Source organism: Clavelina lepadiformis, chromosome 1 (assembly GCF_947623445.1).
Source record: "Clavelina lepadiformis chromosome 1, kaClaLepa1.1, whole genome shotgun sequence".
Taxonomy (NCBI): Eukaryota; Metazoa; Chordata; class Ascidiacea; order Aplousobranchia; family Clavelinidae; genus Clavelina; species Clavelina lepadiformis.
The window spans coordinates 19,264,507-19,280,727 of record NC_135240.1 but is presented as its reverse complement, the minus strand read 5'-3'; the positions used below and the strand labels follow the sequence as shown (position 1 = coordinate 19,280,727).

General features: G+C 35.3%; 2 protein-coding genes across 3 annotated transcripts; one reads left to right on the top strand and one right to left on the bottom strand.

The window, feature by feature from the left end:
• Positions 1-278: 278 nt before the first annotated feature.
• LOC143464425 (uncharacterized) lies at positions 279-2,649 on the bottom strand. The gene is made up of 2 exons (XM_076962180.1): positions 1,817-2,649; positions 279-1,588 (listed from the first exon to the last, which is right to left on the bottom strand). The coding sequence occupies exon 2, from the start codon at positions 1,271-1,273 to the stop codon at positions 887-889; it is 387 nt and encodes a 128-aa protein (XP_076818295.1). The 5' UTR covers positions 1,274-1,588; positions 1,817-2,649; the 3' UTR covers positions 279-886.
• A 2,027-nt stretch (positions 2,650-4,676) lies between these two features.
• Positions 4,677-13,910, top strand: LOC143464706 (fibroblast growth factor receptor 2-like). 2 transcript variants are annotated; one of them, XM_076962639.1, is made up of 17 exons: positions 4,677-4,998; positions 5,388-5,505; positions 6,196-6,362; positions 6,547-6,715; positions 6,823-7,004; positions 7,117-7,204; positions 7,301-7,461; positions 7,665-7,838; positions 9,121-9,191; positions 10,039-10,166; positions 10,281-10,405; positions 10,519-10,731; positions 12,155-12,280; positions 12,359-12,426; positions 12,506-12,643; positions 12,766-12,883; positions 12,999-13,910. In XM_076962639.1, exons 1-17 carry the CDS (start codon positions 4,954-4,956, stop codon positions 13,611-13,613), a joined length of 2,706 nt encoding a protein of 901 aa, XP_076818754.1. In that variant the 5' UTR covers positions 4,677-4,953; the 3' UTR covers positions 13,614-13,910. The 2 variants fall into 2 exon arrangements, with proteins under 2 accessions (XP_076818754.1, XP_076818763.1); XM_076962648.1 differs by lacking the exon at positions 5,388-5,505 and having other exon boundaries at positions 4,679-4,998.
• The last annotated feature ends 2,311 nt before the right edge of the window (positions 13,911-16,221 follow it).

Sequence of the window (16,221 nt, the reverse complement as noted above, 5' to 3'; positions counted from 1 at the left end):
AACTTGTTGCTAATTCTGACATATTTTACGTTAGTTTAGTTGTTGAACCTATTTCACTTGCCTTCAATGTGTAATGACCACTGTTTAATGTTTATAAACATAGCTTGCCAAACTGAGTTTTTGCTGTAATTAGTATTTTTTTGTGTGTTTAGCAGTATTTATGTTGCATGCTTGTTGTGGTACAGAAGATATATTTCTGTGAGATTTTCAGTATTCTTTTCAAGTGTAATGTTTCTGTGAGCTACAGTTGTATTTCTTCAAGTGTGTCTGCTAAAATGTCGATACATAGTTTTTCAGTGTAATAGAATCGTGCTTAATGATGAATGCAATACAAAAGTAATACAAAACACGACATTTATGTTGATATGAAATGTTGATAGACTTAAAATGATAGGCAATGAACTTTACATTACTTGCTCACACAGAAATAAATAGTTCCGTTTATCGGTCTCTGGCTACATTCATAAACATTTTATACAGATCTAATGCTTCAGTGCAACAAGATGGCACTCCTTGTCTAAGTTCAGATGTAGCATAATCAAAATATTCTTGATAGTCTTCAGTTTCAGTTGGTTGTGATATTTCAGCCAATACCAAACTAATGTTGTGTGGTGCAACGTTTTTTAATAAGCCAGAAATTCCTCCATATCTTCCTGGCATGGAATATAGTAAATCTGGCCGTCCTGCAATTACATTATGTCGAGATTTTCTTATTCGGTGAGTATTCCAGTGGTCCTTGAAAAAATCTAAGTCATTTTGAATTAAACATGAAAAGCAATACCACAAGCATTCTTTGCTGAGTGTTTGGGAGAAATCCACAATACCTCGAAACTCAAGGTCACTAAAAAATGCGCCACCAACAGGCACGAAACCTGGAGAATATTGATCACCAGCTTTCTATCCGCTGATTTCGGGGTGATGGTACATAACGATGCGAGTTAATGTTATCTCGAAAAAAGCACTGCGCTGCTGCCAACAATCCATTTTCTGTACCCAAATCTGATAATACTTCAATTGAACAGCCTAGGAAGTGAGTGACAGCTTTAATATACATATTAGCGACAACATGTGGACATTTGTTTGATCGTGTAACATTAAGCCACAGCACTTTTCGACTAAATCCATCAATTGCACCATGTATAGAAAATCCGAATGGTTTGAGCTTGTCGTAACCATCTGTGTGCCATGCATAATTTGGGCCAGGGTTGTGATACTCTCTTCGCCTTAAACGGTGAGCTCTTGGAGCCTCACACCCTTTCGGATCAATGTACATCAGCTACATACAACCTTGGTACTCTTAAAACCTTCCATTTGTAATGTTTGCCAAACTGACCGATATCCACCAAAAGAAGAGGGTCCATCTAACAACTCCTCGATACGTTTTTCTGCCTGAAATGAAACGGTGATGTATTTTTTCCAGCCATATTTTCTTCGCAGTCCAATTTTGTGCAATCGTCTCTTTAAAGTTCTCATACGGATTGCATAGTTATGCTGTTATGACGACTGTGTAGCAATTGTAAAATTTCTCCATACTCATATCCTGAATGGAAATATTCAGATATTATTTGATCTTGATCCAAGGTAGTAGCTGCAAAACAAAAAAACAACAGGTGCACTTTTGAGACATGACTTGGCACGTTGTATCATATATTTTTTACTAAATAATAATTAGTTATTAATAATAATACACAGACACATAGTCGATTTAGGTAAAACATTTCTTGTTGGTGTGAAAAAGAAAACAAAAAATATGTTAGTCTACAGCCAAATTTTCATTAAAATATTTATAACTTCACTTGAAAGGTACGCTACTCACCGTGACCACAGTGTGAACATATCATAAAAATGTCAGGTATTTCATTATGTCACTCAACACAATTCATTGCAATGAAGATCAGCTTTCACACTAAGAAGGTACACTTCATTTTATAAAACAAATTTCTGAAAAAGTTAGTTAAAATTTATGCTGTTATAAACAGCTTTGGTCTGTCCTATAGTAAACAAAAAAAAATATTGTAATGTTTTCGCGAAAAAAAAACAACATAGCCTATAGCCCTATACCTTACATTCGGTAGGCCTAACCTATACAGTCAAGCCCTAGAAAGTTTGTTTGCATACTGAACTTGCAAAAGACCTTACAATGTTTAACATGTAGCCTAGACCTAAGCTTGTTAAGGCTTGCAAAAGCTTACTATCTCTCACTATTTGTGGCTGTGACCGGTAACCTTATTCCTTTCCCGAACACCTCATCAACTAGCCTAGGCCTACCATACGGTAAGCATACATTTTCAAATGTTGCATGAGAATTGAAATTATCGTGGTCGGGAATTTTTATTTGTGGCGGTAGTGGAAGTTTCACAGCGCAATATATTTTCACACCACAATATATTTTCACAGCTCAATATAATTTCAACGCACAAAGTTTTTCACAGCACAATATATTTTCACAGCTCAATATATTTTCAACGCACAAAATTTTTCACAGCACAAAATATTTTGCTGAGACAAAATATATATGTTGTGGTGATCATAAATATTTTGCGCTAACGTGAAATATTTTTGTGGTGATCATAAATATTTTGCGCTAACGTGAAATATTTTTGTGGTGATCATAAATATTTTGCGGAACCCAAATTATAATTGTTGTGGCACTTACAAGCCACCGTAAGTAGATGACAGTATTGTGCGAAATTTCAACCTATTGCCAAACCTGAACCCAATTAACTCTTGTGACGTAAACATTGTAGTTAGATGTCGTAATCATAAATGCAATCCCAGTAGATCGATAAACGCTTGCATTTTCGGATTTTTTTTCATCAATCAAACCTTCTTCTAATACTAACTTATAAGAGTCACTCGTTTTGTAATCGATTTCTCACCATTAGTATTTTATTTCTTTTCAATAAAAGCGCCATTAAATCAGTTTGTAGTGAAATTGCTTAAAACTTAACTACTATTGGCTCAGGTAGAAGTTATCCTAGCAATAGTTAATAATAAAAATTAGTTAATAGATATAGCGTTGAGCTTTGTTTTAGTTGCCTAAAATGTTTTTTTTCGATGCCTAAAATACAAGCAATTTTGAAAACGTACAAAAAACAATTTTCTTTGTCTAACGATGAAAAATGGCAAATTTTGACCAAAAATTTCTTTATCACATTAGGCTTTGCATTAAAACATTTTAGGTAGGTAACATAGGTAAGTCCAATCAGTGAACCTCACTATTCCATTCAATCGGTAATAACGATGGGCGGAGTATACAAAGTACAGGACGTAATCAACGCGAGCAAATGACTCGCCCTTACTGGAAAGTCCTCTTTCAAAGCAAATAATTTCAATTCGTTATCCCTCGCACGACCGGGATTCAACGTGTTAGCCAGACCTTTTGGCCAAGGGGAGCACACCCTGATCCGATCAGAGTAGCGCACGTGCGGCCTGGGCATCACAAATCTGTTATTTCTGAGTCTCGTGTGGTTATACGCCACTATTCCGCAACTATTTTGCAAGCCAAAGTATCGTTCGTTACTGGAATGAGCCAGACGAATTCACCAGCTATAGTAGCCTACTTACACTTGCATGGCTTAATCTTTGTGACAAGCATAGGTAGGATCAACCAGTTAGCTACTCTACTCGCAGGAAACGAGGTTGCTGCTGGACGGCGGACGCCCCACGATTTTTTACACGTTCGTGCCGATCGCAATACTCAATCACTTCGCTCGTGACTTGTCCAAGTCCTGAAAACCGCCAAATAAGGACGGGGCTCGAGAAGTCTAACTCTTTAGGGATCGGAGACCGGCTCTCCGGGGGGACTTCTCGCGCGACCTGGGCATTTTTTGAAAGTAAATCAACTTTAAAATTTTTCAAAGTCCAAATCGGAGATGCAATTCTACATAATTCAACATAATTCATCATGCAATTGCAAAGCTATATAAGTAAGTTTAAAACAGTACAGTATTCATTTGCGATGAGGAATCATTGTCGGAGTTTTTATAAGTTTTTGTAGGAATGGACTGTATGCCACCTTTACAAACTAGGAGGACTCGAACAGTGAGGAATCACGTGAACGAAGAGGACATGGTTCTGAATGTTTAATTTAAGGTTGAAAACGATGAATTGGTCGCCAAGAGTGATACAAGAAGTCATAATTGACAAAACGTTGAACGGTGTCGAGAGCACAAATTGCATAATTTTATGTCAACTATAAACCTTCAGAAAATTAAATTTTAGAAAGATGGAGATCCCAGGTGGTATATTTTGTAAATCTGTTTCTTTCTGTAATGCTATTTTCTCTATACAGTAAATCATACTTATTCTGTGATGGATTACTGGACGTTATTTGGAATAAAACACTTTTGTCATTTATTCAATGTACAACAAATTAGAGTGGCCTAAATTCTTAAAGTATATAGAGTGATCAAGAGCAAGAAAGAACGTGTTCAATGTAGGCTATACTTTTCAGAGCTATAACAGCACGGAATATTGACCATTGTTTATATTTTTTTAAATATTAATAAACAATTTTTACTATTTATTGTAATTTGGCTATTTACTTAAAAATAAAGCACTTACCTAGAAATTTTCGAAATATATTTCTGAGATTTAATTTTTTTCTGTTAGGTTAATGCTATTGTACTATATTTGGCATATATTTACGATAAGTGAATAACGGAAGTGTTGTGCTTGCGGGAAATAATTTGATACCATGATTGGTGTACGAGCAGCACGTGTAGAGGGATAGCTGCTAAAAGACTAATGCAGTAGCTGCGCAAGTTTATTTTGCGACAAGCCTGCTGGATTATAAGCTGAAAAATGTAGCTTAGTTTCAAAAAGTACAGATAGAGTTTACATGTATTAGAAGTGCCGGGAATGGTGATCTGACAGCATTGATGCAAATGACCTGTTTTTATACCCTTAGTTTTCTAAAATCACAGCTATGCAATACTTAATGCAAAAACTATGATCCATGGTAGTTCCAGGGATGTTGCGTTTTACCTAATTTTGGTAAGTGTACCGTAGCGATACCGTCCTATTGATTATACAAATAGTAGCTATACTTGTGTTACCGAAAACATATGTGAAACAGCATTGTGTAAATTATGCTGTACAAGCGTAAGTCTAAATCCACACACAGACTACTTGCCAACAGATTTTGCATTTGCTTTACCGTCTTGGCGTTAAGTGTCACGCTCGGCTAAGTTGAACAAAAGTCAAATCTGTTTGCGGAAATCTCTGTGCCAATGCAGTCTTACCGTATATTGCAGATACAGAAGTGATAATTATTACTCTTATGCCTGAGGTAGTTTTGGAAAATATGTTTCACATTCCGTTAGTATGACGTGGAGAACCAGACGTGTAAGGATTTTTTTCATAATTTAACCTTTTATTGACAGCTACCACTGCTGATGTTCGATTGTTCGAATAGCCCACAGGCAAAGCGAGCTTCCAACGCTCATTGTAGGATACTTCGACTGAAAATGGGAACAATGAAAACACCGAACAAATACAATGGTAATATAGGATACATTGGATTGATTTTCATGGCCCCAAACTCATAGCAGTTTATTTTCTGAGCATTAATGGAGGGTTATACAAATATGTGAATTTTTGAGGCAGAAACTCTGCGTTTTTCAGGAAAAACCTCAGTATTAAAACAATATTAATAAATTCGTTTTTTGAGATGTTCTGACTGTAATAATGATATTCTGAGTTTAATTAAATGTTATAGTTTACGTAAGGCTTTAGATTAATGAGTTAGGCTACGTTGCAAACGATGCAGGTCGTAAGATATACCACAAGGCATCGATGTATAAAATATTCAAAGTTTTATCCTGTTATGAGGTATCAATTGAGAAACATAATCTATCAGAGAATGAAGGAATTAACTGAAAACAACATCAAATACAAATCATCTCATTTGCCCAATTTGATACCTCTACGATTGCAACAATCACAGAATGATTATGATTGTCAAATAGAAACAAGTGTCGTTGTGCCTTGCTAGACCGCATTATAAGCATAGGAATTTATATTTATCTGCGACCACGAATATCAAACATTGATCGTAAAAATTCAAGTTCGACACCTTACCACTACAGTGTAGCGACTACACTATACCGAGCTGGCAATACATTTAGTTTCGCAAAAAACAGTCATAATACATATATACAAATGCTACTTTCAAGTTCTTTGTTCTACTAGGATATTTTATTTGGGGGAGTTCATCTACGCCTTCGACAATAAATGCCATCGTAAACAAAAACGTCGAACTGAACTGCAGGAATTTACGATATACTGGAAGGGATGGTTCACCATATCTCATAACGCGCTGGACAAAATATGACAGCAATATCATTCGCTCAGATAAGGTAATAAAGGCACCATTCATTCAGATAATAATGTTCGATTTTTTATTGGAAATGTAATCATAAGCAAATTTATTAAGTTATGTTGGTAGTTTTTATGGTTATGTATAATTATTTAGATCTGTTAATTTCAAAGACAAGATGCATTGACTAATGTAGTAATATAATTTTGCGCAATATCGCGCAGTACCGTCCATTTGGCTGCAGACTGAAGAAACCTTTTCATGAAGATCCTCGTTTGCAAATACGACATCTTGTGGTTCAAGATAGCGGGGTTTACTCTTGCCAAGTCATGACCAACGATACGAGAGAACTTGTAGCGCAGAAGATGTTTACCCTTTTAGTGACAAACAAAAGTAAGTGGGCTGAAAACTTAAGACTGCCATTAATTAATTATTGGCAATGGTAATGTGATCAAAATTGTCTTGCAAAAAAAATGCATCAAATGTATCTTGTTTTTAAGGAAATTACTCCATACCAGTAAAAATTCCGAGCAAAAGTCTTAACTCATTAACACATAGTACAAACGTGACTTCCAGCAACGAAAGGGTTTTGCTTGACTGTTCCTATTACCTAGTTGGGCGAGATGGTGTGCACATAACTTGGTTTTTTCAGGGAAACGTGTTAGCATCTACAAGCAAAGTTGTGAGTAAATTATTGTAGTTTGTTTGGTTAGATATCGATCGTGTTCAATAGATTTTCTTGTATATAAGTTAAGTTAACTTGATCATATTAACGTTCTTAGTAACAATTACAGATTCCAGCATGCGGAAATGGATCATATACATGCGATGTTCAAAATGACTTTGGTGGATTTACACATACTTTCAATGTTCAGGCAAATGGTAACACTTATTCTTTTGTATAGAATATTTTTTAGAAAGTTTTTAGTCTGTAATGTATTTGGGAAACATTATTCTAAGATAACAACACTGTTACAGTTTTTAATTGCAGCTGTCCAATGTGGGTAGAACTGTGCCCGAAAATCGGTAAAATGGGCTCGTGGTTGCTTGTTTTCGTGTTGTGCGCACTTTTTGCAGTTGGTCCACTTTTATGCCGTGTCGTCACCAACATAAGAAAAAAACATAAAAAGATGGAAACGGTTTGTATCCAACGCTGTCTACTCGTATACAATGCTATAGGTAGAACTTTTTACTCGCAACATATTCCATGCTACGACCAATTTTAAAGGTTTATTGTAAATTGCATGTTGACTATGTTGTTTTGTTTTGTGCATGTCAGTGATTTACGTGCTCTGGTTTCTGTTTTTGAGTAAAAGAGCAATGAAATTTTTTTATTATTCAGAAAACTGCTTTTATGTACATGGGTTACGGCATGTACATAGAAAGCCCAAAAAAATACAGCACCGTGGAAAACCATTCTTCAGTTGAAATGATTAAGAGAAACGATACTCTGGAGCAAATGGTTCCAACTAGCCTTCCAAGAAATATGAAGGAGTACTGCCTACTGTATCATCAGGTAACTCTATCTGTTTTTAGTCTGGCTATGTCTTTCTACTGGCAATGTCAGAGTTGCATTGTAATACTACAGAAACAAATAATCCAAAAATTAGTCATACTTCTCTTACGTAAAATCCTTTAATTTTCTTGGAAACATTTTACACAATGAAATTTGTTACTTATTAATTCTTTTACTTCGACGCTGTTTTTCATATTGACCCCGGAAAATAAGTATCCTGACACGGGAATGAGTCATCGATTTAAGAAACGTTCAACGAAAACCCTATGTAATCATCACACAACATTTGAGAACCATACAGTGTTTTGTATTTTTATTGTATATCACGGATAAAAACACTTGGATACGAAATGTTATTTGCAGTGAAACTCGATATAAGAATTCGTTAAATTTCACTTGTCTGCCATGAACTTTTTGTCTATTTCAATAAGCTTATATTTTCGAAGAGTTGAAATTTTTAATCTTTGACTACCAATTTTGTCAAAATTTGTGGATTATGATCAACTTGTAGTTTAACGTTTTATTACAGCAACGTGTAGTTTGTGCTAAACGAACGTGCACTGTCAAAAGTTAACCAAAATTTATGACAAATGCTACCAAGAACCCGTTGGAAATTATACCTGATATTTGCTGTAGTAAAATGAATGATTTGGTAAATGAAAATTTTATAGGCAATCAGAAGAAGCTGTTTTTGCATTTAAAAGCAACTTTGTAACAGTTTTTGATTGACTTCATGATACCATTAACTACACTAATGTAGTTGGTAAAATACGTTCTTCAACGACATATGTTTTTTCTTAGTTCGGGGCGTATTGTTTCTGTCACTAAATCTGCCGTATTACAAGAATTGCAAACTAAAAATAGAAAGGTGATACCACAATTACAAAGCTTAATCAGCAAAGAATTGATAGATTGGCGAGCTTGCGTTTGTGACCTACCCGCTATTTGAGTCTTGTGGCTCATATTAAAATATTGTTCACGTATTTGTTGTGGCATTCCATCCATACTGTAGTGAGTGTAATATGAGTAAAGGAAACGTCACTTAAGATGGATTTTGCCGCCACATGCACCGCACTCCCATGCAGCATGATGCAAATAAACAGCTTACGACGCTAACCAGGCTGTTAAATTCGTCTTAAGTGTGTAGGGTCGTTTTACCAGGGTAAATTTGTTTGACGGCCTTTAGAAAATCCTTTGCATTGCACATATATCAAATGCCTTTGTTTACGTCCAATGAGAATGAAACCGAATGACTAATTGCAACCCTCTTGACTTTTTGCAGTTAGAAAAATTTCCCGCCGTTTCTGATACCGACTTGGAACTTGTAAAGGCAAAAGAAATTTCTCGTGAAAGGTAAGGTCTAACCTGTTTCTACGGCGTATTTTGTGAGCAAAATATGCTATTTTTATTTCAAGTAAGTTTTATTTCAATCCTTAATTTGTAAAATATGTAGAAAGTTATAGTTACTGTATCTCGTTTGTCTTTGTGCTTAACGACAGTTCTTTCCAAACGATTGTTGTGAAATTTCATCAAGGTCATTTTGCTCATTTCCACTGCCTTTCATTTTTGAGAGCACTGACTCTTGCATCAGCATTTACCTGTGGAAAGTTTTTCGGTAATATTTACCAGTTTATTTACGAAACTGCCTTCTAAAACGTACTTTCCCCTAAGAAAGCCAGGGGAAGGTAATTTTTGGTCAATTAGTATGAGCAAACCGTGTTACAAGTTTGTTTTGTCCAAACACAATTTCATATAACTGGTTTGGTCTACTCTACATTTTACTGCAATATGGTTTGAACTAGTAACCTATTATCAAATTTTAACGAAAGCAAAACTTTGGGTGTTTAACTTTTTAAACGGCCGTATAACAATATTTTTGCTGTTTGCATTGAGCGGCTCTCACATAAAATCTATTGAAAGTTTGCAAGTGTTGTTGTTGCCTCACATTACACATGAAACGAAAATAAAACAAACGCATTAAACGTTTTTTTTTACTTGTTCTTTATTAAAAATTATATCGAAAATAGTGTTTTTTTAGACCTCTATATTAACTACAAGATATTTGCTATTAAGGGACAAGTATATCACCACCAATATTAATTTTCCAAAGGTTATCTACGGGTATTGGTTCCATCCTCAAGTTTACCGAAGGAAGTGTGAATTTTTTAAAAACTTTTCATTAACATTTCCCTTTCTACAGGCTCAGCATTGAATATAATGATGACAAGCCTGTTTCTTTGGGAAGCGGATTTTTCGGCAACGTTTATAAAGGAAATATTGATTCTAACACTTCAAGCGCTGTTCCTGTAGCTGTAAAAGTTCTTAAAGGTGTTTGTAGTGCCACTTTGAAAAATATATGCTATACTTTTATACGAACATAAGCTAAGTTGACTAATACATTATATGTACTGTAACTCTGTAATGAAAATTTATACAATACAGATGGATTCGGCGTAAGTGATTTAGGATATTTTTTGGAGGAAGCTACCATATTAATTAAGGCAGAAAAGCATCCGAACGTTATTTCCTTACTAGGAACTTGTCTCCTTGATTTTTTTTCAAAGGAGGTATATAGGGTTGTTTTCTATTTTACATTTATATCCTTTAAATATCATAATGCATTGGTTTTACTGGTTTTTGCGTCTATATGTGCCTAAGACAGACTTGTATGTTTTAACAGGGAAACGGCGTTGTTAATAAAGCTCCAAGTCTGCTTATGGAATTAGCGTCGGGAGGAAACCTCCGCTCATATCTTTTACAATGTCGTTCTGATTTTCCTCAATGTAATGGCATTTATCAATCTTACTGTGCACAAACTATTATTACATTTGAGCAGCTGCTTTCCTTTTCCCATCAAGTGGCGTTGGGTATGGAACACCTTTCGCAAAAAAGGGTTTGTTAATATTTAAATTTTGTTTCCATGTATTTGCCCAAGTGTTATTCAAAGATATTGGCTGCATTTTAGTAAGCCAATAGCATTAAAGTATCTTATACATATTTCCAATTACATACCTATATACTGTATAGGTATATAGAGCATGTGTAAATACAACATTAATGCGTATTGTCACCAGACGACTCTTATAGGTTTGGTTATACAAATGAACCCATATATTTGAAACACAATTTTTTTGCTGCTTGTGCAAATGAGATTCTATGCAAAGAAGATTCTACATGAAATAATTTCATTAATAGAATATACGTTTTTCAGCTGTCACAGCGGGTAGACCTTTTTCCAACCACACCTTGCTTAATCCGTCCCACAGTTTGGTAGTGTCGTATATAGACCCATAATTACTTTTCCGTTGTTTGATACATGAAACATACTAGCCTATATCAAATACAAGCTTCCTATAGCTTACTCAATTATAAGTATTATTACAGGTATTGGAAGATAAATGATACAAAAAGTTTAACGTATAAAGTCGTTGTTTCGATCATGTTGTGAACTGCAAATGCAGATCTGATTCCACGTGCAATCAAATCTTGTACAAGATTTGCACTTCTTGTGTTTCAATTTTAATGCTGCAATTCTGCACAGCACCAATTTTTTAATTTTGTAGCTATCTTGTAAAAAAGTTTTCGTGGTTCCCATTTCTCGATTTACTGTGACAAATAAAGATAATGAAATTTATGCATTTCAAGATTATAAGCCGCCTTATTGCTCTCCTATGAATTCGGCTTGTTTATGATACAACAACATTGATGTATATGATATCGAAATTGCCAACGATTTGTATACTTTCACTAAAGATATTAAAAACGCCTAAAGGATTTTTAGTGCGTGATATTTGTTGCCAGTTTTTTTCGTCGATTATAACTCCGAATAGGTTACATGTACAGTCTTACAGTTGGATATGCTATTACTTTGCCAATTCACTCGATTTATTTCGACATAGTATAGAATAGAGCAGGCATGCACAACTCAAAACAGTACACGGGCCGTTTTAGCGAAAAAATATTTTTCGCGGGCCGCGTGCTAACGTTGTTGTAACTAACGTGTAGCCTACTTTACATAATGTGACCGATTAACCGTTGAGAAGATGGTTACTGTCAAGAGACGGTTGCCTCTCGCACTACAGTATCTAGTTGTTTTTAACGCTTAGCGGCGGTAAAGCATCGGATTCGTTGATTATGTAACTGTAACCATGGAGAAAATGCCTGAATGAGCGAAATCACGGAATATCTCGTGGGCCGTATGTTTTGCATGCCTGGAATAGAGGAACCTTCAACAAAATTTTCTTATGGCTAAAAACTACGAAGTAATATGGTTGTATTACAGTAAATATCTTTATGATGAGTGTGGTTATATCTAGATACTCCACCGAGATTTGGCGGCAAGAAATATCCTTTTAACCGAGGACCACGTTGTTAAGATAGGAGACTTTGGATTATCCAAGCATTTAATTAATAAAGACTACTATCGAATATGCAATAGATGGGTAAAGATACTTAGTTTTAAATAAACCTATAACATTTGGTAACTGTCAGAACAGTTTTTACTCTTTTTTTTTATACAGGAGAAGCCCGCCAAATGGACATCACCAGAAGCGCTGATGTTCGACAAATATTCCGATAAATCCGATATGTGAGGAAAATATTTCAAACGTTTTTTCCAAACACTCTGCAAGAATAGGAAAATCTGTCATAACCTTTTTCTTTTTTAGATGGTCATATGGAGTGCTTGTCTGGGAAATACTGACCCTTGGACAAGAACCATATCCAGATTTAGAACCAAAGGATTTATATAATACCTTGAGACGCGGCATAAGACTACCTAAACCTGATATGGCATCAGGACAAATGTGATTCTTTTGCACATTTTTATAATATTTTTACAATGATGCGTACTGTTTGAGCATTTCAGTTGTATTAAAATTATTTATTAATTCATCTACCAAATAACTTGTCGGTTACATGAATACAGATATCAAATGATGTTGACGTGCTGGAAGTGGATACCCGAAGACAGGACGTCGTTTTCTACTTTGGTCAAACAAATTGTCGGATTTATACAACAGACATCAACAAATGAAGACACGTCTGTTAGTTTTGTATCGGTTAAATTATTGTATGCTGCCATTAAAATACATTGCCAATGCTATGCTTTTGTTTGTTGTTTCTTAGTCTTTTGGCAATTAATAAATATGAAATTTTTAGCTTAAAGTCAAGCCAAGCCAACCACTAAATGAACCAGATGATATAGATGAACTAAAAACATTTGATGCGAAAGATGAGCCATCGAAATGCTTTCCAACTAATGACGAGGTCGGCAATTCAGCAGATAATAAACAGCATTGCCACGAAAACGTACAGATTATGCATATGGAAAATGATGGCTTGTCTTCAGAAGAAGCTGATGATACATTTTCTGAAAGTTTAGAAATCCCTGACGTAAGCCATTACGACACTTTTGACCACGTTTTTGAAAGTACATCGCAAGAAAGACTTGCTCCAGTTTTGGAAAGCACAGACAACTCATCACTAAAGCGATCCACGTCAAGCGAAAAAGACTTAATGTTTGCATCAAGTGTAGCAGATGGCTTGATCTTCGAAAATAAGTCTTATGTTAATTCAAACTATACAACGAGCACGGATTTGGCTAAAAGCCTAAATTCATCCAATAAAAACTCGGTTTGTATTGTCGCAGATTTAAATCCTCTGTTTACGCAGCCGAATGAATTTTCAAATGATTACTGTTATTATGACAACAACATGGCAAATGTTGAAGATTCAACGCTCAGTAAACAAAACAGAATTTGTATTTCTACGTAAAATTGCATTTTCTTTTATTCAAGTGTTGTTGCTTGTTTGCTAATCCCTATTTCAATGATTGCGTCTCTTGTAAGCAGCTTCTTTCCTATTAACGAAACAAGGTCTAGCAACCTCTTTCCAAAAATTAAAAAAATTCACCGAAAGTATTTACAGGCCAGCGAAAGTAGAAGTGCTCATGTATATAATGATTTTTTGTATTTATTTTCATTTTTCTTGGGATTATCAATATAACGGTGTCAATTTCACAAAAACTAGTTTGTTTTGGCGAGGTTAATACACTTTGATAAAAGCACATAGGTCACACTATTTGGTGTTTTTTGAAAAAAATATACATCCGGGAGTTTAGTGACGTCACTGATTACTCATCTCCTTGATGTATGCTTGCATAAAGATAAAAATCTCGTCGTCGTGCCACTCCTGCGTATGATCAAAAACTCATGCTTCAAATGTGGTCGCATCTAGCCAATTTAATAGCTTAGTGGGTGGGTAGTGGGTACACCAGGTCTGTTCTGTTGCTTAGCAGCGAAATTTGAGAAGAGCACATTGTCCATTCAGGATGTGATCTACCGACTGGGATGAGCCAGGGTATCTGGTAGCAGTGATTCAAAACGGCCAATTCGGGTCTTGAAACAGTTGCTAATGTTCCAAACCCGACGACTACCGTACGTAGCCTATAACAAGTTATACTGGAGAGGGTGGGCTTAGAACAGTGGTTCTCAAACTTTTTTAAAAGAAAGTACGCAACGGTCTCCTAGCAATTTTTTAAATGGCTCACGGTCCCTTAAAAAGTCAACACAAATAAACACAAAACAACACGTTGGTTATTATGGTATCATTGTGACGGGTGTACCTGCTTCTTTGCAATCAGTTCGGCTACGTTTGGTTCTGTTTTGGACAACGCAACCCTAATAATTTTGGACAAGGCAAACCGTAATATCGTGAATCACATTCAACCGGTTTCGACCTTTTGGCTTGATGGCAAGTAATGCCGTTTTTTGGAAGGTGCTTCGTGGTCCCAGAAAATTGTCTTGCGGACCCCAGTTTGAGAACCACTGGCTTAGAAGGTTGTTCTAACAGGATTAATTATTCCATGTCAACTAAACCAGAATTTTAGACATTCGATACCCACCATGTCAGATTTTGGTGAAACTTCGTATTTTGGAAGTGCAAGTCTTTTCATGAAAAATGAACACAATCTTATTGAAATCAGTCCTGTAGTTTCCGAGATACAGCCCTTTTCCAAATGGTATTTTTTGTGCTCAGTGAAGCGGAACAACCCTGGACATTTCTTAGTCTAGTTTCACTGAAATAATCTGTTGTTATGCTGTTGCTTTATAACTACAAATATGATTGATTTCGGTTGAAAATTTCCTTGTTTAACAATTTTTGGAAAAAAATTGGCATAACATCAACCATTGTTAGTTTACAGGCCGTGTTTGGGAAGCAAGCAAAATTGTTCAGTCAAGCGTAAATAAAGTTTGGTGGCTTATTGCCAAAAAACTTATCTTTCAATTTTTAATTTTTTCATGTCATTCGAAAGATAATTTAATACTCTTTCAAAAAATTCAAACAAAAGCAGTTGCACGATGTGTGTTTTTGTTTTACTGGTAAAATAGCATTTTAGTATAGCAATATAGTGTTACTTGCTAGTTTAATAGCTTTTAGGAGTTAAATTTATTCATGTCTTACTTGACACTTGTATGGTAATTCCGAATACTAATTATTAAGTTGTATGTTAACTGCGATAAATATGGCATCATTTTCAAAGTGTATTACAATTGAAATGAAGTTAAGAAATGATTTCAGCTCCGAGGTGTGATTTAGCCAACAAGGTTTAACAAGGATTTGGCAAACAAGGTTTAAGTAAATCACAACCATAAAAGGCACACCAAATTTTGATCAATTTATTCCGCTACCTTCAAATTGTATTGGTACTAGCGGGTCAATTTGATAATCATTTCTCATTAGATTCTCATTTTGTATATCAATGGCACAAACTCTTGTTCAGCAAACTTTTACCTCAAGTACTATTTACTTGCCTCAAAAACGTGAAAACTCAGTATAGTAAGCTAGACTAGACTATAGATCATGTATTGCGTAGAACCGTAGAACGTACACTACCGTCTGTAACGGTGTCACTAATAGAATAAGTAGCCTGGTCAATGACCTTTGGCAGTTGAAGTTGACGTACAATAACAAGCAAAAGCAGCAATTAATTACGTCATATACAAATTTAGATTTCTATGTGGCTCTGTGGTGCCAACTGCCATCGAATAACTCTCTCATCAGCAAAAAACTAAACTAACAATATAAAGCGTGCTCAAAGCGGTGCACCGATTTTGCCACAAACAAATCTTGTGTAGCATCTGGCAAACTGCTTTCCAGTGAGGATCTTCATTGATGATATTCATTGACTTCACTGATTTGATCTTCAAAATTTACTACAAAGTAGGCAACAGCAGTGATTGTCATATGCAGAAAAGCAAACCAAAAGATTTGCAATCTATTGTTTTTTAAAGAAGAGGTTTCTAAAGACTTCACCAAAGTTTCAAGCCGTGAAGCTAACAAAACAGTTTGAAATGACGTTGCAAGCTAGCTTGACCTGAAA

What these genes read in the sequence shown, in the direction of transcription:
- LOC143464706 (XM_076962639.1), top strand. Translation starts at nt 4,954, where the DNA reads ATGATCCATGGTAGTTCCAGGGATGTTGCGTTTTACCTAATTTTG. An exon ending in CCTTTTAGTGACAAACAAAA is followed by an intron (nt 6,716 to 6,822) that starts GTAAGTGGGCTG and finishes CTTGTTTTTAAG; the next exon opens with GAAATTACTCCATACCAGTA. An exon ending in AACATAAAAAGATGGAAACG is followed by an intron (nt 7,462 to 7,664) that starts GTTTGTATCCAA and finishes TTTATTATTCAG; the next exon opens with AAAACTGCTTTTATGTACAT.
- LOC143464425 (XM_076962180.1), bottom strand. Translation starts at nt 1,273, where the DNA reads ATGTACATTGATCCGAAAGGGTGTGAGGCTCCAAGAGCTCACCGTTTA.